Source organism: Daphnia magna, linkage group LG6, assembly GCF_020631705.1.
Source record: "Daphnia magna isolate NIES linkage group LG6, ASM2063170v1.1, whole genome shotgun sequence".
Taxonomy (NCBI): Eukaryota; Metazoa; Arthropoda; class Branchiopoda; order Diplostraca; family Daphniidae; genus Daphnia; species Daphnia magna.
In genome coordinates, this window is record NC_059187.1 from 5,508,050 (window position 1) to 5,534,832 (window position 26,783).

A 26,783-nucleotide genomic window follows, 5' to 3' on the forward strand; every position below is an offset into this window, starting at 1 on the left:
GAAGTTTTTGTTCAGGCGATCTGGTTTGGATATTTGATGTTTCGCGTACCAGATATCATTCAATATGTTTTAAATTTGTTTATTTGATTTACATAAACACAATTTACAGCACGTCCATCAGATTTATTACACATCAGATGGCTCGTCATAGAACTGTAGATATTTTTGTGGCAGATTGCCTACATGCAACAGCTGAACGAAGATTGATTGTATGGTGAGAGTGAACAAATAAATTTCCATCATTATTACCGTGCTTCGTTAATTTTTTTTTTCTTTTTCTTAAACATCAACATAGTCTATATGACAATAAACAACATTCGGTTGAGAGATATACACTGAAGGCAGATTTAGTTCATTACGCAATGGCGAACAATGGTGGATGACATAGAAACATCGAAAGACCATAAATCTGAAGAAATGGAACAATGGTAGAAACCGAAACAACAATCGCCGAACAATTAAGTGATTATCCATCCGTTTACAAAAATCAACAACTTGGGAGACACAGAATCCACACTTTGAGATATTCTTGAACATGAAAAACCTGTGCTGGATGAATAATAAAAGAAGAAGAAATAAAGAAAAACATTCCCGAATAGGTTTGTGTCAACTAATATTCACCAATATGGAGTAGATAATCTAAAGAGAAATTTAGACAAAACGTTGACGTCTTTTAAGGTATTGGCGATCAGTTTTCCATAAATTCATTCAAAGAATTGACTATAACTAATTTGGCAAAGTTTGTCCCTAAGACTGTATAACATGAAGATAATGTCATCATTCAGTGTTGGATAATTTGGTAGACTTTTTTTCTTTTCTTACCGTCTCCATTAATCATTTGTGAATAATTATCTTTCGTCATTGAATTTTCAAAGTTCTCAATTGGATTACGAAACAAGGCAGATAACGTTTCACCATCATTTTCTAACTATAACTGTCGTCGTTAAGCAAGAATTCCGTTTACGAATTACGTGATTCTAAAATCGGAAAATTCTTTTTTTTTTTTACCTGGGTAGAAATAGAATTGTAATTTTTTTTTAAACTTCACAACTTTTTTTCTTTCATTAACCTAAATTTTACTGGAACAGTTAAAAAAACAAAACAGCTACGAGCTCTTACGGTAGACTCAAGTAAATTGCACAATCGATTTTAAACAGTTTCCTCTCTCTGGATTGGCCGTAAATAACGAATACGTGTAACATTTCAGGTGGTAAAAAAATGTGGGAAGAGGCATATCCGACTAACAGTGTACAATCATCTTACGTATAAATCCTCAACAAAGAATTCAAACAGTGCTCTATCGTTTGATTACTACACTAAACCGTTTTTCCGTCTTGTTTACGAGTCGACCGTATAAATAGCCTACAAGAGTGGAAGATGAAAGTGTCGTAACACCGTTAAATAACAAAAAAGGAAGGGGTGAAATATTCACGTTGTTCGATCAAACTGTGCAAATACGGCAAACATAGTATAGACAGTACATCTCGACAGAAATCAATTGTCTTGACCAAGCCAGTTTTTAATTGTGTACTTGTTTTTGATGGAGGTGATACCTGCAGGTAATGTCTTTTTGTCGTCCGCGTTTTTTTTTTATTTGCCCACCGTAATAGTAATTGGTATGCTGTTGTTAAATCGTGACTATCTCTCATATCGAAAATGAAATTTGTTTGTCATCGAATGTTTCACTTGTAGTTGTTGTCTTGGTTATTTAGCCGTTGCTATGACAGGATTTTGGCTTTGTTAAAAGAGCAAAAATGAAACGCGGGTCCTTCGTGAATCCCCTTTGCCCCTTCGGGCCATCCCAAACTGTCAGATGGACGGGTCACCGCCTGCCCCTCCACTCGCCTTGCCACCTTCCGACCCACCTCCGGCACCACCGCCGTCGTCGTCACCTCGCTGTCCTGGAGAGCGCCCACGGGGTGACAATCCACGGAAGTCCAGGTTGTACTGTAGGAGAACAACGAACGCATTGAGTGACACGAGGAGTTAAACAAACAAATAAAAATCACACTAATCAAATTTTCATGGCCATTTAAGTTTTTTTGTTTTGTTTCATTAATGTGTGCAAAAACCGAGCAGGTGTCAAACTGTTAATCACGTTCAACTAATTGCATTGCGGCAAACACTTATTTTGCATACGTAATACAAAAAGCTCGCCACGTTATGGACATTATGAACGTAGATTGGGTCATCACCACACGTCGTATATGGAAATGCTGTAACGCACTGTATGTTACAGTGGTACGGACGGGATTAACATCATCTGGTTTTACCGTTCAAAACGCACGTAAGCAAGTACGGTAGTTTACTTGCACAGTAAACTATGTTCAATAGCAGTTCCATGAACGGCTGACACTTGTGAGTGCGCTGTTCTCGGAAACGCCGTCAATGGCCCACTTCAAAGTTCACTCAGCGTGAAAGCTGAAATCATGCAATTTATTTTTTATTTTTTTTTTTTCGGTTCTCCGTGTCCAAGAATAATCTGAGTGACTCCAGGACACATTTTAAAGAAGACTAGACAAAGAATTTTAATTTAAAAAATAAAAAAATAATTAAAAAATGCAGCAAGAATGCGTGACAAAATGACGACAAATAATCGTTTTCTGTTTGTCGCAATACTTGAATAGCACAGGTAAATTAATTTTACTTTTAATGACCGAATGCGTTATAGCGGCCGTGCATTATATCGCCACATTGTTCGCTTGTACATATTAATTTTTAGTTTATAGTGGTCTAGTTATATACACTGAACCAACAAGTTCATTCGAAACGGACGAACAAACATCACGAGACGCATCAAGTAGCAGCAAAGCCTGGCAGGCTATGTGGCAGCGTGACAGATTGACATCAATTATGTAATATGCTGTATACGTATAATCATTATATACGAGATATAGACGACTACAGGTGGCTTCTAAAACGTTACAATGAAACGCGCTGTGAGTCTGGTTTTCAGCGCTATATATACCGGACTTCACAACCATCCGTTGAAGGGAGCATCATCGATACAAAGACCTCAGTTTTCTTTTGAGGTTCGGTTAATTTGTCGATTTTCAATGCAAACCACATGAAAGCAGGTGCTCATTCAATTAATCAAAAGAAGAAAAAAAAGATAAAAAAAACTCGTTGAAAAGCTAAGGTAGCGCGTTTAGATACCGTCGATGTGGCGGTTGTTTTTAATTGGGTTAGTTTACAGGATTCCTGGTTAACAAAAACCTACTTAGAACGTAAAGCCTTTGTTTGTTGAAAATAGGCCTACGTAAACAATTGTTTTTGTTTTTTGTTTTTTTCGGTTTTGGTTTCTGTTTTTGCTTTGTTTTTCGTTGCATTTTGTTTTTTGGTTTTCATGGTAATACGAAAAGCAGAATTCATACAAGCAAGTTTCCTCATTGGCGCCACGTAACGTACTGGTCACCACTCAGAAATGAACCAACTTGTTATCGAGACAATGGATTAGGTGCAGACACAGTGGCGTTTTTTGTTGTTGTTGCACATTATACACATGAATATTGAAAGCAGAAGCCGGAAGACACCAGAGGAGTTTGATTTTTCAAATGTTTTTTCACGGTGTTCAACGAAGAACGATAAACAAAACACAACAACAGAAACACAAAGGGAAGGTCTGCGACTAGGACGTAGAACATCGGCATTTTCTGATGCGCTGGGAAGCTTGGCTTGCTTTATGTTTCAAGTCTTTTTGTACGTTTGCATTTTGTTTTGTTTTTGTTTACGGGTATAATACCTTCCCTAGTCTGGACTGAATGTCGTTGACTGGTTTGGACATCATCGACGGCGAAGGTGTATGATGGTCCTCGCTTGTGCTGCTTGCCATGGTTTCCGACACCAATGTGTCCGACATATACAAGTTATGCTGAAATTTGAAGAAATTAAGTCCCAAAGTGGCATCTGTTTTTTGTTTTTGTTTTTTTTTTTAAATCTTAATTCATTCGTTCTTTTCAAAACGTGGAAGTTTTCGTCTTCTCCTATTTTTTTTACCGTGCATTATTTATGCTTTTGCCCCATTAGATGAATATAGACTATTAACCAAATATCAATGATGACGAGGAATAGAACCTTTTGCATCGAACCGCGTCATTCAACAGAGTTTCGTTGAATAATAAAGAATTTTTCGATAAGTTAAAGACAAATCTAAAATAGCTAGGTGCGCTAGGATGGTATAGAAACAACTATGAACTATCAAGAACAGATTGGAAAAACAAGCAATAACCTTGTTGGCGCACTCGAAGCAAGTGCTGACCACTTTCGATACGCAATTCATGCAGTTTTTCGTCTCTTGGATGACGGCGTCCACTTTGGTGAAGGTCGCCGCTTTGCCAACGGTCGGGTTTTTCACGGTGAACTGCAACTGTTGAACGTACGTCGGAATTTGATCAACGTAGTCCAATAACTCTTTCTTCAACGTTCCAGCCGGCACCTGACAACAATATTGAATTAAATACAAGATTTGATTGCTGGTTTCTTTCTGCTCCATCACTGCTTTGATGGCAATTTTTCCAACTTCTTCATGTTGTAGTAAATGAAATAGATAAAGATATAGACGTATATATACCTGATAGCAGAATTGCCTGACCACTTTATACAGCCGATTGGCTTCTTCGGCGAAATATTCTGCTTGAGTGAAGAGATCCTGCGTCGTCTTGAGCGTGCCCTCGCCCCGTGTGAACTGATACATGCTAAAGGCCATTGAAGACATGTTCTTCGCCCTTTTGACGATGTCATTGTTCTCGTCCAGACCGCCATTAGTGGGACTCACCGGCACGCCGGGTCCACTACTGCTGACCGCTTCATTGCCAACGCCACCAACCATTCCTTGATTGGCCGTTCCAACAGCTGATTCTCTTTCTATTCCTCTTGCAGACACACTTTGTTGTTGTGCGGCGTTATGCGCTTCCGTCCATCTGTCCGTTTCGGCGTCCATTTCGCTTGTGATCAATTTCATTTCTAAACCAGCTTTAGCTATTTTCGCTTGCTCCTGTTTATTTCAAACATTGATTGTAAAGTATTATACTAAACCAATGATTTTACATTTCAAAATTTCAGCAGTCTTACCTCAGAGTCGAGCTTGCCCGGCTTTAGTGGTTTACTAGTGGTCCCATGTTTCTATGCAATAAAGGTTAAAAAATAAATATAAAATAAATACAATAAAACGTTTTACTATACTGGATATTATTACATTTACAAGAGTGCTTTTATGGCAGGCTCTATATAGATGTTATACGAAAATGTGATCAATTTCCAAACAGTATAAAACATCCTTACGCCTGGTCGAGGAAGAGACATGTAAACATGTTTTTCTGTTGCGCGGTCTTGTAAGAGCTCCGATACTTCTTTGGCCAGGTTGGTGACGTCGTTAAGTAACGCTTGCCAGCAATCGGAGAAAACTGCACCGGGACAGGTGATTGTCAGCGCGTAAGTCAAGCCATAGCAAAACATCGCACCGGGTGTGTTGAGCCAAAGCAGACGAATGGTAATATTCGTGTAAAAAAAAAGATAGAATGATGACGTGTGTTAACTTAAATAAATGATTACCGATTGCTCAGGGGATTTGAATGATGACATTTAGACACATATAGTGGAACAGCAGAGCTCAACTTATACAATGGGGATTCTAAGCACTTTAAGCTGATCAAATAGCTTCACGGACGTGTATATAATCTAACAAAGATTTCGTTTCAAGCGGGGTTTCAAGCCCACTGCATATGCAATCAGCGTATCACAATTTTGAGAATTGAATATTACCGAGTTTTGTTGCAGAAAATCTTACAAATAATTTTTGGAAAATCAATAATAAGCAATGGATCGGAATAAACTACTATAATTACCCGAGTCTCAAATTCATGCCACGTCAAACCTATACAATCTGGAAATATTCTGAAACATGGGGACCTATAAATTTTACGACAAGCTCTTCCCATTTTAGTGTAAAGGAACGCCATCAACCATATACAGTACCTTGGAAATTTTCTTTGGCAATCTTGGAATTGGGATAAAGCGAAAGCGTATGAGTGGCTGTCAGCATTTGAGGTCCATAAATGCGAACGGTGATCTCGGCATACTTGGCTTGAACTTGATGGGCTTCGGTCGGTGACACGTGACGCAGAAGCTTACAGACTTCTTGCAGATGATCGACGTGCTCTTGGAAGCGCTCACCGCATTCATCGAACCTGTCACCGTCAAGTGAAATGGCGGCTGCCCGAAGATGGCCTATCAAATCGGCATCCTCCCTCGACGAGGCCAATAGATCTGCTGCCTGTTCCAAAGCCGTTTGTTCCAGTTGAAGTCGTAATTCCTGAGTACACTGCAACAGCGTTCTGATGGCCGTTTCAAGCTCTTCTGTTGGCGAATGCCTTTCTCTTTGTTCCTGATGATTTTTAAAAACAAACAAAACGCAATCGTTCTTATAGTTTTACAATTTTGGGGAATATCAACATTTTCAAAAATGAAACACAAACTGGGTATAGTTTTACGTCATTGTATCGTGCTTGTTTTGTACTATTTTATATGCGTGTAGCCTAACTGGCAAAAATGTTGACTCTTGTAAGAATGTAAGAATTTTACATACCAAATTTATTCCGGCTCGAATGACGTGAGATAGCCCCGACCTAACCCGGTCCCACAGGAGCAGTATGTTTTCGCGGTGTTCGTGTGATGTGTAGGCCGAATCGGTGAAATCTTGCGTTCGTTCGATGGCTGCGTTCAGGGCCAAAGTCAAACGTTCGCGACAAGCCGTTGGAGCCAATGTAAGCCGTGTCATCTCCACGGAGTCGTCAAGTTGCTGTATTGCTCCACACGCCGTTAACAAGACGTCCCAATCCTCCTTTGCGTTCATACACAGAATGCAACATTTGTTTTGTAGTATAAAAGAAGAACAGCGCGGAATCGCATCAATTATATACGAAACGACAGACAACAAAATTGGGTAGCGATTAAGTTTAATCGTGTTAGAGCCTCGCGAAGATGCAAAAACGATTGATATATACAGTATATTTACTGTACATTTATATACTGTTCCAAATTGTGTTGCAATAGTAGCCTGCAGGCAAAATAAATATTATTTTTTTGCCTCTTTTCGGGCTTCTTTTATACAGAAATGGATAGACTATGTGGTGTGTCGTATATTGTTTTATTTGCTGCTTAAGGTATTGACCTACCTCTTTGGGTTGGTTGGGCGCTGGTGAAGAGCTAGAACCGTTTCCAGTGGGGCGCACGTCGTTGCTTGCATGGTCGCTGCTGGTTTGTAAAAGACCATCTTTGACAACGTAATGAACGAGATCAATGGCACGTCTCATGTGGCAGAAAACAGTGTCACGGTTTTCTCGAGACGATGTACATTCTGGATGTCGCAAACACGTCTAGGAAAATATGAATTTTATTTTTATTTTTTTCTAATTTAGGTATTCATTTTTTGTCGACAATGAACGAAATGCCTCCCTAAAAGCGGGTCATTTTTTCGGGGAATCTCTTTTAAGCATCCGGTGTTTTTAAAATTTTTTTCTTAACTCGCGTTGCAAACATCTCAAATGTTCCCTATTACATTAGGCAACATTTAAAGTGCAGCAATCAGCCAAATAGTTGTTCCTACAGTATATTATATTAGTAGACTAAATGTGTAGGCTATATTAAGCATAATCTAAAGAGATATCATATTTGGTTTTAAACAGACTATAAAGGATAAACAAATTTGAAACGATAATTTAAGTCACCTGTGAACGAGAACTGCACAGACGAAATACAAATCAGGAAGTAGCTAGACCTAAGACCTACCTTTGAGGCAGTGAGAAGCATAAGCGTGGAACGTTCAAGAATGGTTCGGGCAGCGCTCATTTGAGCTCGCCGCCTCTCGTCTTTCAAATCGTTCTGACGATCTCCCGTCACGTGAGCAAAGTCGACCATTTCATTTCCAAATTGGCTGAAGGCTTTAACAAACTCCGTGAAATTGTTCACCCCTTCCAAACGGGTAAGTGTATTCGACACCTGAAAAAGGTGAAAAAAGAACATAATAACAATTGTAAAGCAAGAGAAACGGTGTCCTAATCAGACATACTATTAGGCTACATTAAAGACGTCTATTTGAATATCGTAAACCGTCATCACTAAATCACATACTCAATTCGTCAAAGACTCGCTATCGATTTTTAATTGCACATTGTTCTTATTCCAGTTCTACAAAAAATCCGTAAAAGATAGCTCAAAGATTGGCTTTAAAAAAAATCTATAATGTTTAAGTCTTTATCCTGTATACAAGAAAACTCCTCTTCGGCAGGTAATCGTGAGAGTAGATAGCCTAAACTCACATGCTCTCTCGTTTCAGAAACCAATTTAATCAACTTACTTTATCTTTGGCTTGTAGAAGCTGTTTGACGACAATAGTGTCAGCCAGTAGGAGAACTTGGGTGACAGCCGCCAAGAGACATCGGGCGGCTCGTACCATTGAACCTTTGTCTGCAATTGCAGAGTTTCCGACAATCGAACCGCTTCCACCTGATGGACTTGTTTCTCCGTCCGTGCAGCAGGATTGCGCTTCATCGTATTGCAGTTCACAAAGCTTTTCAATGGCGATTCCTAGAATTTTAGATAGCAACGTCAGCCAAAATACACCATTTCATGTAATTTACAGTAATTTAATGCAATATCGGTACACGGGACAACTATATAACAATCCTGACCATTGGGATTACTCAAGCCTACCAAGTTCTGGTATAGACACTTATAGTCAGTCACCAGTAGAACTAAAACTCTTTTTCTTTACATTGACATCCTCCCCCCCAGCTAAACGGCTTGTCGGATTTAAATAAAAGTTGAGGATTACTAGTCAAACTAGATTTCTTTGGGCATGTTCTAGTTAGAAGGGCAACCCACAACCCTCACGTGCGTCAATCAGCAGTTTCAATTTTCTTTTACTTTTTCCTGCACGTTGCATGTTAAATATAGTTCTTTTTTTAAATCAAAAATCAAAAATATTATAGCAATAAATAAATACTTCGGTCTTCCGGAGAAAAATAAAATTTGATAGAAAACGAGACCGACATTGAAATTGCTTGATTACAATAACAAAATGCCTATACTTAAAAGTCAATATGTTATTTACAACCGCAGCACCAGTACGCAGGGCTTAATAACAATAAGGAAGACAACGTAGCCTACTTGCCTTATTGTTGCTATGAAAAAACGTCTTTAAGGTCTAACGACACGACGGGCATTTCCAATTAGACGTAATCGTTTGTTTTATGGGTTTTTTAAAATTTATAAATATATTTGCGTAGTAAGTCAAAAGATTTTTTGTGTAGATACATTTTACTATATGACGCTACAACCAATATGCAACCCAGCGCAATAAGAAGACTAAGGGTTATTGCCTGGATTTCTGAAATCTTTAGATGGTTTTGTTAGCATTTCCCTCCCCAAATTTTAATCATTCAACCTATAGTATATATAGTCACTGAAATATCTATGAGACCGTATAAAACATATGGTTGGTATATAGGATCTACCGACGTATGTAACCAAGAGTCTCAACGAGATTTATGAGTTCTACATGCCCCAAAACTAATGTGCCACTCGAATTATTATGCTCTAAATTTTTCAAGTGTTGTTTACGGAATGAAGTTGTCAAAAAGCCAGAATTTTTGGTTTCAAGTGAATAAGGTCTGCTGAAGTCGCCGCTGGTGTGCTGCGGTACACAACTGGCTTCACAAAATCCGTCTAAGTCCTGTTCGTCAATTGTAGGCTATCTGTTTCAGGTGGAAGTAATACAGGACTCGACTGACGACATTCCCAATACCCCGTAAGAAAACAGTCGTGTTCTACTGGTTTACAAAATTGCTTTGACATATTTCCATAAATAGGAAGGAAGCCTTAAACTGCTGTTTGGAATCCTTATTGTGCCCCAAAAAACCTATACGCGTGGTTACTAATCAATAGCGCTATTTTTCAGTGACGATAACTCGTCGTTTCATTTTCCCAATTTTGTGTGTGAATTTTTTCAATTTCAAATCGCTCGTAGCACATGATTTTTAAGCAGTGTTTGAAAATCAATCTACCGAGAGAGAGAGAGTTACTTTGACATTCTCTTCTCTGAATGTAGATCAATCACACTTTTCGCTTAAACGAATTTGTGTGAACGAAGCGGATTTGGTCATACCTGCTTGGCGGGCTTCCCTGCAGGCCTCATACATATCGAGCTTGATTTCACTGTTGTCATCTGCAATGGTTTCACCAACCAATACAAATCGTTCGACAGCAGCCTGGACAGCTCGGCCAACACGGCCCAATGCTCGGCGGGAGCGCTCAGCCTTCAAAGGTCGATCGGGAGCCGACACCAGCGTCGTAATCTGGAAAAAAAAAAAAAAAACACATGCGCAAAAAGATAGAAAAAAAGTTATTTTAGTCACTTGTTTTCATTTCTAACATCCGATCACATACATCCCATTCCATTTTCAAAACTGGACTGTCGGTGCTGGTTATAACAAACTAAATTCAATGCGTCAAATTGGAAAAAAAAAACTAATCAGCCAACGATTAGATTTTTTTTTCGTCAAACATAACGTTGAATAACTTTCCCTAATTTCCCCTGCAAAATCAATATATTCAATGAAAATTCATTATTTTTGATTTCATGTGGAATCTGCGGTAGCGATTCAAATATAAGACAACACCCACAGCATCAGCTATAGACTGTGGGCTAAGTGTTTCCTAAGTATAATGAGTCTGCGGTCCCTCACACGCTAAATTTCCTTCTGTTTCCTTTCAGGCTGTCAGGTTCCTATACCCAAAGAGGAAGAAGGCCACAAGGAGCGAGAATAAAAAACAATTAATGAGGACTGGATTTGACACGGATCGCTCGCGTCACTGCTTCTAAAGCTGGATTCCAATTCAGCTCTTACAAGATGTTGGGTATTTTGGCTTTTCATAATTAATTAAGTCACTACCCGGCGGAGACAGCATCATTTGCAATCTATATATAACCAAATATATGTTAAATTTATTCTCAATGAACGACGAATCATTTTAGAATAATGATTAGTATATACTAGTCTCTAGAGTCAAACGTATATATAATTTCAAACACTTTGGTGGATGCTTTGAATGTGTTTTTGCATACGGTCTTATAGTTTATTCATTCCCACGTCTTGCGTTTTCTTTTTTCTTCAATCTGTAGACCATTTTGCTCCTGGAATGTACATTGCTTTTGTTTGATCCGCATTTGGATTCGATCTGAACGAGGATTTGCAAACCACTGCACCCCGAAGGCCCATACATCACTCTTCACTGGTATCGGTATACTTCAAGTCTTTTGTGCGCCCATGAAGGATAACGTGTTCGTGTAAAATACTGGCATGTTGTGGACCATAGAAGATGTCGAGAAAGATTACCTGCTATAAATATAGTAGCCTATATCGGGAGGAAGGCGGTGCCGTTGTTCTTTATATGTTGCGATTGAACCTCAGGACCCCCCATTTACATTTGCCAGTGGCGCAGAAGAAGCCAGGGTTCTGTAGATGACAATCCCGCTATTCAAAATGGTATTTGTTTCCGGGAGCGTACACGATAAATCTAACTATTGCACCGGATTTAGTACAATAGTCGACAATAGTGACTGTGTATTCTACTGTATGCTTTGTTGTTCTATTTTTTCAACTAAAATCGTTACAGACTCGTTTTTTATTTTGTGCTTCTGCGATTGAAAAAGTTTTGCACATTTTTTTTAAATACATGCGTCTGCTAGCATAAAAAAAAAAACGTTGGTTGATATTGATATAGATCAGTGGCAAAGTACTAAATTGATGGAAATCAAATGGGGAGTGATCGGCTTCTGATGTAATAGGCCCAGCAGAATTTCCCTTTCTTTTTTATCTTCTAATTCAGTTTTAGCTTTTTAATCATTCTTAATTGTTTTCTTTCGATTGATTGTGTCAAGCTCGTTCATTTTCATCAATTACGGCCTATATTCTTAAACTCTTCAAGGCCATTTGGGATGGGAAACTGTACGCAATTCGGTAAAGAGGATATGCTACCTCTCAAACATTACGTAGCCTAGCCCACTACATTCTGGAATTCCATTAATCCTCTTTTGCAAAACTGAACATTGGCTGTAGGCTACTCCCGGCGCAAAAACAGTATACAAGCTTTTGAGAGTGATAGCCTACCATGGCGTTCCTGACGTTTTGGGGGAATGTTATCATAGTCTAAGTATATTTTAAAGTGTAGGCTATATACCAGGAATAATATTTTGAAACAAAACCCACTAAAGTTACTGCAAAAACGTGTGTGCATGTGACTATAAAATGTGCAATAAAACTTGTAAGTTTTGTTTATTTCGTTATTCACCTTGTCCCAGATGTTAAACATATCCAAAGTCAACGCTTTGCTGCGACGCTTGTGGTGAAATAAACCAAGTAGCTCTGCAACTTGGACAGCAGTGGTTAACACCAGTCATGAGCTATTGTTTTGGTCCTTGAGTTAACTAAACAACAAACTTTTTAAAATCTGAAAGCTAAATTCTCGCTGTGAAACTTGCAGCAAAAACAAATATCGCTTGTGTGGACGCGTTTAAACTTTCAAGCGACTTTTAACGTTGAGGGAATTCGAAAAATTTCCAAAAAAATTCGCAAAACATTCCAGACACTGCATAGCGGTCAACACAAATGCCAGGAAATCTGAACATGGCAAAAAAGAATGAAGGACGTTCCTTATTCGTCTAAGCTAACAATAGATAGTAGATATATATAATACGGTACCTGCGTTGGACCTGACCGTATATTATTTACTGCACGGAGCGTAACGATAAAAATGGAACACTGACATTTTTATTTTCCCATTTCCTGTTGAAAGGTTCTTTTCACTTTAATCGATCAAGCGGTTGCGTTAGAAACAAAAAAAAAAAAAGAGGAAACAACCCAATGACCCTTGAGCCATTTTTGTTTTCTCTTTTCTTTGATGGCACGGCAGCAATTCTTACTTATTTTGAGACGCTTCCGTAGGACAAAGGTACCTGATATCAATTGCACTCAATCCAAAGTGTTTTCCTATATACGTAATCAAAATTATTATTTTTTGTTTGTTTCTTTCTTCCGTATTCAATATCCATGTTGGCATTAATCTCTAGCTATCTAGCCATCCATGTGGACTAATGCTCCGCGTGACTGAATGGCTGTTATAAGGAAACAACGGAACGTACAACTGCAACCTCCCGTTGCGTAAATAGTTCTTATAGCGTACGAATTGTATACTAACGAATGGTCTGTAGGGGCGCACATATATAAGGACAGTGGCATTACATCGATAACGCTCAATTTAGTCACTTAGCATGGGCTTTGTTTCGAGTCACCAGGGAGACACTACATCAGCAACGACGAGAGATTGTAGCTATTTAGAGAAATGCTTTGCCCTATATTTCTGATCAGATTGTTTCATCGATGTAGATCCTCTCTCGAAAACAGTTGATTGATTTGATAATTGGTTATTTTGTCAGCTCTTGCAGCAGTAAAGCCCAATAAATCAAGTGTAACCAGGTCTGATAATACGGCTATATATCTATAATAGTCAACGTTGAATATGCTATACACGCAAGTCTCATCCACAGAGATTTTTGTATCATTCTCTTGATATGATCACAAGCTATATAGTGTACGCTAGACCATTCAGCAAGCCAAACTGCATGGCTTGGCTTCTAGTTGTTTTTCAGGTCACGGTGGGCATGGATTCGGTCGCCGGGTTAATCTGACTTTCGAGAGCTTTATGAAGAGGCTATATCTGAGAATGTCAGCGGCGTGAGGCTCACGCTCCTGTCTCCTCGCCTCATTTTCTCTCATTCTCTCTTATTCTCTCTCTCTCTCCCTCTCTCTCGCTATCTTTCTCTCTTGTGTCTGTTCTCTTTCTCGTAGGTTTGCGAAATCAATAGTCCAACTTATTGATTAATAGGGAGGGAAGGAGAAGGAGTGAGAATGAGAGATAGAAAGAGAAAGAGAAAGAAAGAGAGAGAGAGAGACAAACTGGCTAGCAGTAAATATGATTGGAAAAGCAATAGGAAAAAAAGAAATGTCAGAATGAGGATGAAAAGGCAAACGAGCTGGTTATACCAAACGAAGACTAATGGACAAATATTATACATTTATCACACGTTAAGTTAGTACATTCCCATCGATTCCCATAGAGGCAAAACGAGAGATGTATACAGATCCCTAACATGTCCCTTTGCACAGTTGCCAGCCACTTTTTGAGATGATTGTCTGCTACGATGCACCATCACCAACTTAATGTGCTAAAGCAAACAAGATACCCAAAAAAGAGGGGGGGGGGGGAAGCAAGTCAAGTCCATAAAGACAATGAAGAGGTATACATCGGTGGGTGGAGTAATATAGTCACTTGAATGGAAAAGCAGAATGCATACGTTCGGTTCGATACACGAAGACACGAGAGCGCGGGTAGCTGAATATCAGCACTTGATTGCGATGAATCAAAATCAGCTTTTTACGCGAGTGATTTTTATTTTTTAAAGCTCCATTTTGTTGATGTGATATATACAGTACATTTTGGTACACGCTCCTGCATCACAACTTTTATAAAAGGCTATATTCGTATATGTATAAGTTAAAGCTTAAGTCACGCTGGTATAGGGCCAGCTCTCGTCAACTGGGCCCATTTGCCTGAAGCGCACAAGAAACTAGCCTATTACAGCGCTGCCTCAAGGGGTGCTTGGGGGACAGTGAATAAAGTGTGCACGCAAAATTTCTGGACTTGACTAATATGCACTGCGGAATAATAAGTCAATCGCCAGTGCCACGATTCTATCAAGGATTCATCCATTTGCAATTCAGCTTATCAGGAAACCATTAGCGGGTTTTCCCTTTATACACTATGAAAACGCCCGAGTTATAGAGGAAAGGATCGACTCGATGATCTTTCCCGTCTGTAAAGTTTAACCTTGATAAGCTCTATACATTGCAGTGCTGACAGTAAACATGAAAATGAATGAATCAAAGTTCTTTGAAACGGCATGATTCAATGTTTGCGTTGCATTGCCAATAACCGATGCGTAATGTTTGAATTCCACGACGTTTTATCGAATATTTTCTTTCTATTTTTTTTTATGTAGGCCTACAGTATGCTATAGACCAAAATGTAGGTTAAAAGTGTGCGATTTACATCTAGACGTGTGTCCTTGCAGTTATGCCAAACATCGTGATTTTGCCCAAGTTAGGCAGAAAAAGAAGAAAAAATCAACTGGGAATGTCCTAATTCTGTTTCATATGAATCGCAAATGTATATAGCGATTCGATGCGAGTCGGTTGCTGGCACGTGGACCCAAATCAAAATATCTCCTGGGCAACGAAATAAAAAGTTTTAGAGCTACCAGACTCACCGCTCTGCTGTGTTCTGCTGACGACATCGTCGGGCACGGAGCAACACTTTGTCGTCTGGGGTTCAATCAGTAATTTTCTCACGTCCACTGCGTGATGTTATACCCCCCTCCAATAAACACGAGGTTTGCTGATCTGCTTTCTCCGTTCTTTTTCTATATCCTCCGACGTGTTTTCTTTTTTGTTTTTCTTTTCCGAGCCGTCGTCACGTAAAGAAATCTTGGTAATAGACGAACGAGAATGGCGGAGTGAAAGAGCAAGGGCAAGCACTATGTGTATACTTGAACGATGAAAAAAACAGACTTGCGACGATAGTCAGACGAGAGGAAAGAATCGCCGACGGTACTCAGCTCACGTGCTAATATATTTAATACACGACGGAATGGAGAAACAGTCTCTGGGGCTATAGGGAATCCCTGGGACCGGAATACTAGTGAGCATATATACAAGTTGGTTCGTGTGTCCGATTGCCACAAGCCTGCTGGTTGTCGAATACGACGAACGACACGACTTTTGTGTGAAAAAAAAACAACACTCGAAATGCCACTGAGGGAGGATATGAGATTAGAATAAATTTTCTTCGGAAGAAAAATAGGAGAATAATCCCAGTTTTTTAGTTTTTTTTTCAATTACTATCCACTTGGTTCCACTTCCGATCAGGCTGGTCCAGGGGCAAAGACTGTCGCGTTATTTTCCTTTATTATTATTTGTTTATTTTTTTTTTCACTGAACAGTTTTCTTGGTCGAAGCAGTCGAGTTTATTTTGTCGTCTCGTCGTCGTGTTATACGATGGTATAACATGTTTGCCGATGACCTGAACGATGTTAACAGTTGAGCATCGCGCTGCCTACAAACTGCAACCTGATTGAACGAAAGTGAAGCCACAACTGGTGGTGCGTGTGCGCTGTAGACTCTTCCAGTTCTTTTTCCTATAGCTCTCAGCTCAACCTCGCTGTGTTTCCCTGTTCAGTGTTCACCACTAGAAACTAGCACAAGCACGGCTCTTACACCATCGTTACTTCCCTCCAATAAAATCCAACTCGTATTCTACCATTTCTCCTTTCCTACGCTGCTCGTCGACTCTTTCGTTCACGACCGTAAGCAGCAAGAAGATTCACAAGGAAGGCAGGAAGGATGGGGGGTAGGACAGGAGGAGCCATAGACGCATGGGTGGAGCGTTCCAATTGTATATAGGTTCTACTTCAGGAAAGGGGGCTCAGTCCCTGCCTTTAGATCAATAAAGCTGACCCGGGTGCTGCGCTCGCGCCCACTTCTTCTATGTGTATAGCTCTCGAACATGTCTGTGCTCACGCTCGGCTTTTCCGTTCTACAATTTCTTTTACCCCCTGCCTCTCTGATTCTTGGTCGTCTTTGATGTCTCCCTTTTCTATATCTCTCATTCTTTATTTGTTCCCTTTTCCTTCGAAACTTCTCTCTCATTCTCTTCATTTCTTCGGTATACATCTTCTCCGGTAGCAACTCGAGAAGTTTCAGACTTTCCTGCTGTTCCTGTATATATAGGCCTTGCAAACGTGTTTTTTATAAGCCTATATACCAAAGATGTTCAATGTCAGCCGCTCTGTACCTATAGGCCTATTTACAGATAGACCTGCTAACTTGGATTTCATAAAATTGCAGAAACTCTTGCGTCAAGCGGTACGAAAAAATCACGGCATTGGAAACCTATACCATATATACAGTATATATACTTGTTTTATAATAAATAATATCCGACATTCGATTTAGCCTATACATTCTTTATCGCATCACACATCATGCAGTATAACTGCACATCTATGTGCGTGAATTCAACGGCCGGCTACAAGTTGTTGTCCGGAACTTTTGTTACAGATACCCTACATCGCAGGGTTGAATCATCGTTTTGCTGTAACTTTCGTGGATCGATTGGGTTATGATCTACCGTTTTAGTCACGTAACTGATGCCTTTCAGATGCCAAAATGGCAATTTGGTCGGTTGCTACACGATTCAGAGATTCTTTGCACAAACGAACTGTAATCTCCGTATACTTTGCTAAATGCTTTCTTTAAAAACATTCAACCATAATAAACGGTATAGAAGCGTAAAATAAGCAATCGAAAAAAAAGGGCAAGGATCTATATAGTAAAAACACGGGTTGTCTGTTTCAGCCACCAGCAGCGCTGGGTTCTTGGCGGAGGATCGATGAAATCGATGCTTTAGCAACTGGGAACCGCGAGAGGCTGAAGGGGGAAAAAAGCACAGAGTATAAAAAAATATATAGACTACTGTATGTATAGTATAAATAAGAAAAGTGGCAACGTCCTGCCTTCCTTTTTAAAGCAACTGTCTGGGTTAGGTTTGTTAGATCTGTCTGAATATCGGCTTATATATAGTGGTATACCGGAAAAGGCAAAGCTTTTGTTAAGTTTTTCTGCCACGGTTTTACTTTGGTTAATTATATACTTTCAATGACTATTACATTACACTAAACCAAGATAAAACGGAGCAATGAAGACACGGTAAATACTCTAATTTTGTCCTTTCTTTATGTTGTCTACCATTGAAGGTATATAGAGCTGAAAATGTCGTGAAATGGTAGGGATTAGTTTTTTAATACTTTACTTGCTAGAAAATCCTTTGAAGAAGCAACGGTTCATTACTTCTGTACAGAAGATAGACTGCTTATTAGCTAAGCAAAATGAATTACTTAGCCCCATGAGTAACGAACGAAGTGCATTTAAAACCTGACCCTGAAATTTAAAAGTCAATAAACCGAAATAGTTGAGATAATGTTATTATAAACGTCAGTACATGTGAAAAATACAAGGAAACTTGAAAGTGCCAGGCTTTACTTAAAACTGATTGAAAAAAGTCTTGTTCACGATCGACCCCCTGGCCACAAGCTAGGGGCACCAACAGCCGAACGCTCTATAACCATCACTCAAATAATGCAAGGGGTATTATAGGCTATATTTGATTCCCTGACTCCCGACTTCAAGTTCCATAAGGTGTTTCGTCATCCAATATGAGCTAGCCTATAGCCTACTATTGCTGTGCGTGGTGATCGATCACATTTTGTTGTGGCAAAGTAGGTAAATAGTGAATGGGTCCATTACACGTTATGAGGGTGAAGATGGGCCTAACTGTGTGTGATCGTATAGGGCAACCGGCATAAAAGCTATATATAGAACAAAGAGTGTTAAAATTGCAAAATGGAATTCCATGACTTGTTAAGAAGGCCGAAATGCTAGGCCGTCTTACCTCCGTGTTACGAACGCAGCAGTTTTGCAAACTGAAAGATATATACTTAGAGAAGAGCGTAATCAAACAGCACGCTGGATTATACTGTATATAGCTTACTTGTCGTGTGTTAATTGGAAAGTAATGATTTGTTAAACATAGATAATAATGTCAAGTATAATTAGATTGTTGATCAAAGTAGGCTAAAATACGAAGCATGTATAGGCCTAGGCTACTCAATTTGCATATTATAGACTTTAAGTAAGAAGTTTCCTAACTGCTTATTAGGTCTAACTATGAAATTAGGTAATGCACGAATGCTGACTTATAAACTTAAATAAGCAGCAGTATTTATTTCTTTATTTTTTTCAAAAGAACGTAGTGGCATAAAGTGGTTCACACATCTGCATAGACTTTAAACAATCTATCTCAATTGATTCATTAGCTACTGGCGGTTTAGTTATGTTAGAGACATGTAGCCTAGACTATACAAGCAAAAGATGCGGGGAGGGGAGGATGGCTACGAAGCGAATTTTTAATCGTCCCATCCGGACGTGATTTTCTCACACCAGAACATCGTAGGCGCGCGCTTCCGCGCATGTCCGACAAAGCAGTGTGTTTTAATCGCGTCGTTTTCCATCAGCCGGGCTTGCTGGAAGTTATGCAAACTTTTCCTTGCATAGAACTGAAATTCAGAAAAAAGTTGCTACCAGTCATTAAGCTAAAAAAAAAAAAAAAAAATACTCATTCATGGCCACCATCGTTCTCATTAGAATAAAAAAGGGAAGAAAATGCAGAAATTCACGTTAAAGTCGACTAGGGCCACACCACAAGGAAAAAAAATGTATCCCCTCTTTCTTTTTAACCGGCTGTGTTGACACGTAATGTATTCGGATAGAAAATATGAAAAAAAAATTAAAAAATACTATTCCGCCTTCTTAAGTCGATGCAGCAAGCCCACATTTGCATGTCGGCTTATACGTTTTTTTTTCTACACTCGTAATGCGTACTGCAGATATGTTAGGGTATTCCTTGTTGGTTTTTTTGGGTAGCATTTCATAACCATGAAAAATGCTACTATATACTATAATGCCGCATAGCCATTACATAGCGCCACTCGGCTGCTGTGGCGCACCATTCACCTCTAAAGTATATCCTATCCATCCTCTGTTATGGCCATTTCTTTTGCTTGATGATGCAAAAACAAATTCCGCGCGTATAGTACGTATCAATAGTCTATTGACGTCCTCTATGAATTTCTGAACAAATTCCTAGATAACTAAACTATTTTCGATGTAACCCCGATTGGAATGTGTGATCAGTTAGAGAACTTTTAACTTAATAATTAATTGCTAAAAGAAAAACGTGCAACTGCACTATGTTTTAAGAGGTTTGCAACCTTGGAGGTTGTAAGTATTTATCGTTCGAGTGTACAGGAGTTGAGAGAAATCTGGAGAAATTTTGTATGTAGACTTAGCCGTTGAAATATTCAAATATGTCAATAAAAAATTCACAGAGAAGAATTCGTGCCACTTTGTTTTTTCTCACAAAGTTTCAAATTACTGTCGAAATTTTGGTTTGGTCTTGGGTTTCATGCGAACATTTAAAACAAGAGTGAAGGAGATGGGCGCTAGAAATTCAGCCATTTTTGTGGTCGGATTGCCATCTAGCGATAAACTTTGGGATGACGTACCAAATATGAAGGATCAATGACAAGGACTAGGCCTACCATTAGACCGCTACAGTGAATTCCCTCCCCATCGGATGTTCTCCGAACTAGGATCTAGGTTTCACTGCCTGATAGTTCCATTCATTAAGGTGTAGTTCCGATGCAGAACTAAGGGCTAAGATGTCAACCAGAAGACCTATGAGATGTACGCCGGAAGACCTTTGAGATGCCAGCCGGAAGACCTTTGAGATGTGTTAGATGGATCTTTTTCTCAAGTAAGAAGCCTCAAAAAGTATGTCTTTTGTGCATCCTGAGTATTAAGATATACCCGAAGGTAGAATTTTAACTTTTCTGGTGAGCCCTAAGCAAATGCTGTTTGCATATAGTCGACATGGAAAAATTAGCAATCGACTACGCATCAGTGAAACATCAAGTAAATAAAGTAACATTATATAGCTTTCAGCTATTTTCGTTTCAATTGCAGCAACCATTTGTTTTTGCAAAATTGTCATCCGCGTGAGACTTAGAGTTTCCCCCAGGTCCACTGCTCCCCGAATGAGCGCGAGTGATAAAATAAAACAAAACACTGAACTATGCTGAACATGCCGCTCTTGCTTTTTTGTACGTAACGCTCTTTGCACTCTACATGCCGATAGGGAAGCCAGCATTTCTGATTTCGAAGAGCGTGCGGCTGAACGGCTATAAATATCTTATGGCGGCCGGAATACTGTCTGTTCACCGATGAGGGCCTATACAGCAGCGACGGGGTGCATCTAGCAGATGTTGTACTCACTTGCTGGTTGGAAGAACGCTATCTCAAGCGGAATTAACCTATCGCGCACTTAATCATTCTAAATGCTTTCCGTGAAATGTTTCTTCTGGTAGGGGAGGGTGTTAGCAAACTGAAACTTGTTGAAGCTTAAAATAAAAATTCTCCCTTGAATTCTGGAAACATCCATGATGGGTGTGGTGAATTGGAACAGTGTGTTTCTACTAAGTCTTTCTCCAATAAAAAAAAATGGATCAAACATCTGCAAGGGAATAAATCGATATCTGAAATACGCATTGTTTCAGTTCCTCGCCTATACATAAATCAGTCAAATCCAAAATAAACTACGGAATGTGGTCTTGGAATAATACGAACTGAAGATGTTTCATTACTTATGACATAAAACATTGAAAAAGATTTTCCTGCTTAAGCTAACTGGGAGTTGGGATAAATGAAGGTTTGTAGCCTATACCTAAATATAGATGTTTATATACAGTTGTTACATATACATACATATCGTTATTATATATTTTTGTTGGTTGTTATATATAGGTGACGGACTTTGTACACTGTAACATAGTCAGGGCGCTTCATTATGCTTAAAAAAAGTTAAAGCTGTACACAAGTAAATGCCCTTAAATGAATGGTCCCTTAGTTTATTCATTGTAGTGATCTTAATCCATTATATAACGTTTTTACATGTACAGTATAGGTTAGCTGTTTTTTTTTTATGACTTTGATAAATTTCATAGGATTTGGTCTTTAATTTGTTTTCCTTCCTGCGCTTCCTTCATGGAAATTCCTGAAATTTTTTTAGTTTACCCTTGAATCTTTTAAAAGTTGGGTGACATCACAACTGATTACCTGAGAATAGTCCGCCCCCCTTCCACCATAGTTTCCCATGGTCTTGATGACGAACTGTGTGTTATTGCACAACTTCATTGTAAGGAGTTTACCGGCCGAGGGGCTACTTTTGATGAAGTTTATCGATTTTTGGTATAGGCCCCTACTCCAATTGTTGGGGGCGCAAATTATAGTGGGATTGTACACCTACGAACAACGTGGTAAATGCCAGCTATAAACGTACACCTAAATTTGGTACACTTTCGTAGTGAACGTTAGGAAGGAAATCATTTGTTTACTGCGTATAAAGACCAAATCATTTCCACTGATCGTTTTACAATTATATATAAAATGTTGGGGTTGGTTCAACAGTATATCATTCGTCTATTTTCTAAAAGCTTTATCGTTTCCATCATGTGTAACGTTTCTGGGCACTTACTACTACCACAGCCAATAAGTCGCTACCGTGTAATGGATATATTAGTTTAATGATCATGGTTTAACTTTAAGTGCTACGTGACACCGGGTCTTATACTAAATCCCCATCTGAATGCCTCCATAATAGTCCAACTTTATTACGGCCCTTGTAATAATCTTCGCTGCTTTTCTGAAAAAAATAGCTGAGTATGAAATCAAACGGCAAGACACCCCGAGCAAACTGACAATTTATAAAAGGCATATGGGATGAGTTAAATCTTCTTTAACCAAAAACAAAAAAAGGTTTTTGTAGAATAGTAGTCCTGTATTGGCTTAGGGCAGTCAATGTTCTATATCAGATTTCTATCATAGATCAACTTGTTACTGTACGAGACGCAACATGTCAGTGCTTAATGCAATATAAGAACAAAGGTTAAAAGGAAAGATGAAAGCTTCCCTAAACACGAGGCTCAGCCTCTCAGTAAACAGATTCATTAAAGCTGTACAAGTAATACATTTCTGCAATGCCTTTGAAACGTCTTTAATAAGCAAACGACTTTGTTCGTATTAAGTTACACCTAGAAGTATGACGGGAATGTTCAAACTAAATCTGTGATATATTTGCAAACTTCGATTTCGTTTCGTTGTTTTAGTTCAACTTCACAGCACATATACCCCATATTTATCTCAAATATACATAAACATGTTGGTGGGACAATCCGGAGTTCGGTCAGCCTGACATAAAACAGCGAAAGCATATGTCAGCTATACACTGCACGCCAAAAATATCCTAAAGCCATCAGTTTTTTTTGACATTTTTACGTGGGTGCTTATAGCAGGAGAATGTCTTACACTAACGAGTGTAAAACGAGGTTAAAATATAGGAAAAGAAACAACAAAATTTCGCTGTTAGTAACAAAGGAAACAGCTATATAGCCTACTATAGCTATATTCTATCTACCGTGGGTATATTTCACATTTCTTTGGGTGCTGAAAAACAATTGGAAAACTCTAATCGACAATAGGGGTCTAATACGTTTGCCTTTATAGACTCCGTGTTGTCGTTTAAGCCTAAACGTTATTGTAAAAAAAAAAAACTACATTTCAGTAGAAATTCTACAGGAGACGAACACATTTTGTCTGACAAAATGGACATCGTTATTGTGAAACGATAGGTTTACATTTTTATTTAGCTCAATAAGGCGTTGGAGTATAGTATATGGTTGTTGGCGGAAAGCGGCCTCCCATCGGGCAAACAACCAGCAATAATAATATAGTTTCGCTAATTTATTGCACCGACGCTGACACTCGGGTGTAGCCTATCACGTTCATGAATTCCCCTTGCATGGCATACGGTATATAGCTTTGCATGTGCCTACCTGCGTGACAAGTGGTATGAGTGTTTGCTCGATACTCTTCGTATGGATTTGCAGGTTGTGACGTTCCGGTGGCCGAGGGTTGTGGCTGGCGAAGGATGAACAAATACCACTTTGGGCATTGGATGAGACAGCCGGGGCAGCCGGTAATGACGAAGATGATGTGGCCACATGAGTGACACCAGTAGCTATAGAAGAAGAGCAAGCCATGGTACCACTCAGTTTGACCACTTAGCACGTTTAAATAGTTGACGAACAAATTCTTCTTTATAAACCATTGGCTGTATTCAGGGCCTAATTGTGGGTTAGAATAATGCGACTGCTTTGGAAAGTTGGTGAATTTAAGTTATTAAAAAAAAAAGGAAAAAAAAATGCTAAGATACTGCCGGTTGTGCGATTCCCCACTTTTTTTTTTTTACTCGTGTATTTCTATAGCAGAGCAGTAATGGATTCTCGGTTGTACGCACTCAGGTTCGTCTCGGGTCGCCTATTTGATGTGAATCAAAATGGACTGGATTTGCATAAGCTCATACAGCCAACGGGGCAGATTTAAAATCCCCCGTGTGAATCCTTCAGTTCAATTCAAATTCATGAGTTTGTTGTTTCCGTACTTTCGATTTGCGCACTTGTCTTAAAATTTTTTTTTTATCACTGTTTGTTTTTAAATTCTCACTTTACCAATTCGTTTTATTCAAATTGAGTTTTCTCTCTGTCTTCCTTGGGCTATTATTTTTCGTAGTTGTAACGATGATTCACTCGCCGGGATGCCGTGGTGGTTCTGGCGAACGTTTCAGCTGGCGAACGTATTAGAAAAGAGGGCAGCACTCGGTATCTATATATCGATCGAGACCGGTAGCAGCAACAGCAATCCATAGTCCAGCTGATCCGTCCGTCTACAGGCATGAAAACTACAGAAGTGAGTGTGTGCACAGTCCAACTGCACGGCGAAGGTAAGTATCTGTTCAGCCTGGATTGTGTATCGGTCGTCCTCAAGTGCTTCAGGAAGGCACAGAAGAGATGCAGAAGACACTAGAAGCACAACAGACGGACACTCGTGCACAGACATTAGCAAAGGCACATGCTAACGCGATACCACAGTACCGACATCTGTTCAGACTTTTCCAATCTGGTTAGCTAACGCAGAAAGAAAACGACTGCGCTGGTGAACCTTCCCTGCCACCCAATGGACAGCGCTTGCCGCAGAATTAAAATTTCCATTATCATCTGAGTTAGTCGACACGAAAAAGGAAATAAATAACGATAACACCACGCCCTATTTTATCCTTGGCTGCTCTTCCATCGTGCGCACTCACAACCTCTCACCAAAAGTGCATCGTTCAATACCTAATGGGTTTGCCGCCGCCTGATCAACATCGAAATCGAATTCAAATGCAATCTTGCAACAAAAAAAAAAAAAAAACCCAAAAAACTTCCCCCCCAAAAAGAAAAAGAAATTGTTTAAAGCAACAGCATAAGTCAACACGTTCCAAACTGACTTCTAGCGCTGACGCAGACTGTTGTTGCACTACCGTTTGATTTCATGTTGTTACTGGCGCCGGGAAAGGTTGACAAGCGCGAACGATTCTACGCATTTGTAAACGCGATAAACGCACTCTCCGAAAGATAAGTTTGGCTTTTTACATCTTTGCCCCACACCAACAACGACTGTTGGCTGTCCTTTGTGTAAAGTATATTGTGCCTTCTTCTTCTTCTCCTTTTATTGTTTTTTTTTTCTTATTTTCTTTTATTCTCTTTTTTTTTTCTTCCCAAAATACCCAGCTCGGTGAAGGAATTCTCACTGCGACCGAAAGCTTTTGCACGTTCCTGCGGCTCACCACTTTCAACAGAAACTCGACGCCGAATGAGCAACATCAAGCCTCACGCAGTGCCGTATATACTGACGAAGCAGCTGTAGCAGCGGCATTCGTAGCACTAGTTTGAGAATCAGCACAAGTAGAAGCAGCAGCAGAAAACCAAACGTACAAGTAGCAGCGACGCTGACAGTGTACGTACTGATCTCGGGCTCTCAAAGTTTTGAAGCTGGCCGTCCATACACACAAGCTCGCGCTATATATCCTTTGCTCTGTAATGCAGCAAACTGAAAAGAGAAAAAAGTGAGAGACGTCGGAAGGTTTGGCGTCCAATGCGTGTTTTCGTTCCTCTTTTTCCCAAACTCCCCACTTTCCCACTTCAACCCCATCCTACACCTTTTCCTCCTCCCACCGACCCTTTTTGATTCCTCCTCTTTTTGGCTTCCTATATAACAAGAGAGTTGTATTTTTTTTAAAATTCTATTTTATATTTTTTGCTTCTTCCTCTGAAGAGGAGAAGAGGTTGTGTCTGAACGAGGGAGTTGGAAGAGTTTTGATTTTAGAGACTGGAAATTTCCTTTGGATTTCTTTTGTGTACAGGCTACGCCTACGTCATTCCCGTGGTGAGCCCCATGGCTCTCGCCTCCCCATGCTTGTCTTAGCTACTCTCACGCGTCCGCAGCAACACAGACGAAGTCACATATGTCGGCCGACACACCCGCTCTTATGTAGTAGATGCTATTTTAGCTCGGCACGGGGTCGAATGATGCGCGTCACACCACCTAGAGCCTGAACGAAAGAGCGTGAACTCGTATTAGCTCGCTTCTTTGCTTTCGTCTCGTTTTTATCTGCGCCAGACACTGTTGCCCTACGTTTCCAACCCTCCCTATGCAACCAAATAGCATCTGGCTTCCCGTTCTATATACGTATATGTCATTGTGTGCGGTTGCCGAGCCAATATTCTGACGAGTGTAAGACAATACTAAATATTGTTTGTACTTTTCCTGATCTTTTTCAAAGGCGAATAACGACGCGTTGCCAAAGACTTATGTTTTTGTCTTAATAAAGAGCCACTTGATATAGTAACAGATATCTATTGATTATGTTTTGTTATTGTCAACGTGTCCTGGGTGTCCTCGTACGTCCATTGGTTTATTAATATCGTGCGGTAAAAGTCCAAAGAACTGAGAGAACCAAATCTAAAACAACTGGCTCATCGGCGAGCTAACATTCTACATAATAATAATACGAAAAAAAAAAAAAAAGGCAAGGAAATATTGTAGCCTACTGCTTGTTAA

The 26,783-nt window shown here is 39.6% G+C and overlaps 1 protein-coding gene and 1 long non-coding RNA gene across 5 annotated transcripts; one reads left to right on the forward strand and one right to left on the reverse strand.

The window, feature by feature from the left end:
* Positions 1–63: 63 nt before the first annotated feature.
* On the reverse strand, positions 64–25,681 carry LOC116922792 (alpha-catulin). Of its 4 annotated transcripts, none has more exons than XM_045175770.1 (13): positions 23,678–25,681; positions 10,163–10,352; positions 8,354–8,583; positions 7,786–7,995; positions 7,173–7,373; positions 6,584–6,835; positions 5,974–6,382; positions 5,281–5,402; positions 5,071–5,121; positions 4,571–4,993; positions 4,229–4,435; positions 3,743–3,871; positions 64–1,947 (listed from the first exon to the last, which is right to left on the reverse strand). In XM_045175770.1, the coding sequence occupies exons 1-13, from the start codon at positions 23,882–23,884 to the stop codon at positions 1,810–1,812; spliced, it is 2,769 nt and encodes a 922-aa protein (XP_045031705.1). In that variant the 5' UTR covers positions 23,885–25,681; the 3' UTR covers positions 64–1,809. The 4 variants fall into 4 exon arrangements, with proteins under 4 accessions (XP_045031705.1, XP_032785104.2, XP_045031707.1 ...); XM_032929213.2 differs by having other exon boundaries at positions 6,584–6,838; positions 23,678–25,678; XM_045175772.1 differs by lacking the exon at positions 23,678–25,681 and adding an exon at positions 15,383–16,547 and having other exon boundaries at positions 6,584–6,838.
* On the forward strand, positions 25,646–26,575 carry LOC116923117. The gene is made up of 2 exons (XR_006648602.1): positions 25,646–25,788; positions 26,086–26,575. It is a non-coding gene; the product is annotated as an uncharacterized LOC116923117 (long non-coding RNA).
* The last annotated feature ends 208 nt before the right edge of the window (positions 26,576–26,783 follow it).

What these genes read in the sequence shown, in the direction of transcription:
- LOC116922792 (XM_032929213.2), bottom strand. Translation starts at nt 23,884, where the DNA reads ATGGCTTGCTCTTCTTCTATAGCTACTGGTGTCACTCATGTGGCCACA. An exon ending in TCATACCACTTGTCACGCAG is followed by an intron (nt 10,353 to 23,677) that starts GTAGGCACATGC and finishes TTTTTTTTCCAG; the next exon opens with ATTACGACGCTGGTGTCGGC. An exon ending in TTCTACAAGCCAAAGATAAA is followed by an intron (nt 7,996 to 8,353) that starts GTAAGTTGATTA and finishes CACCTTTTTCAG; the next exon opens with GTGTCGAATACACTTACCCG.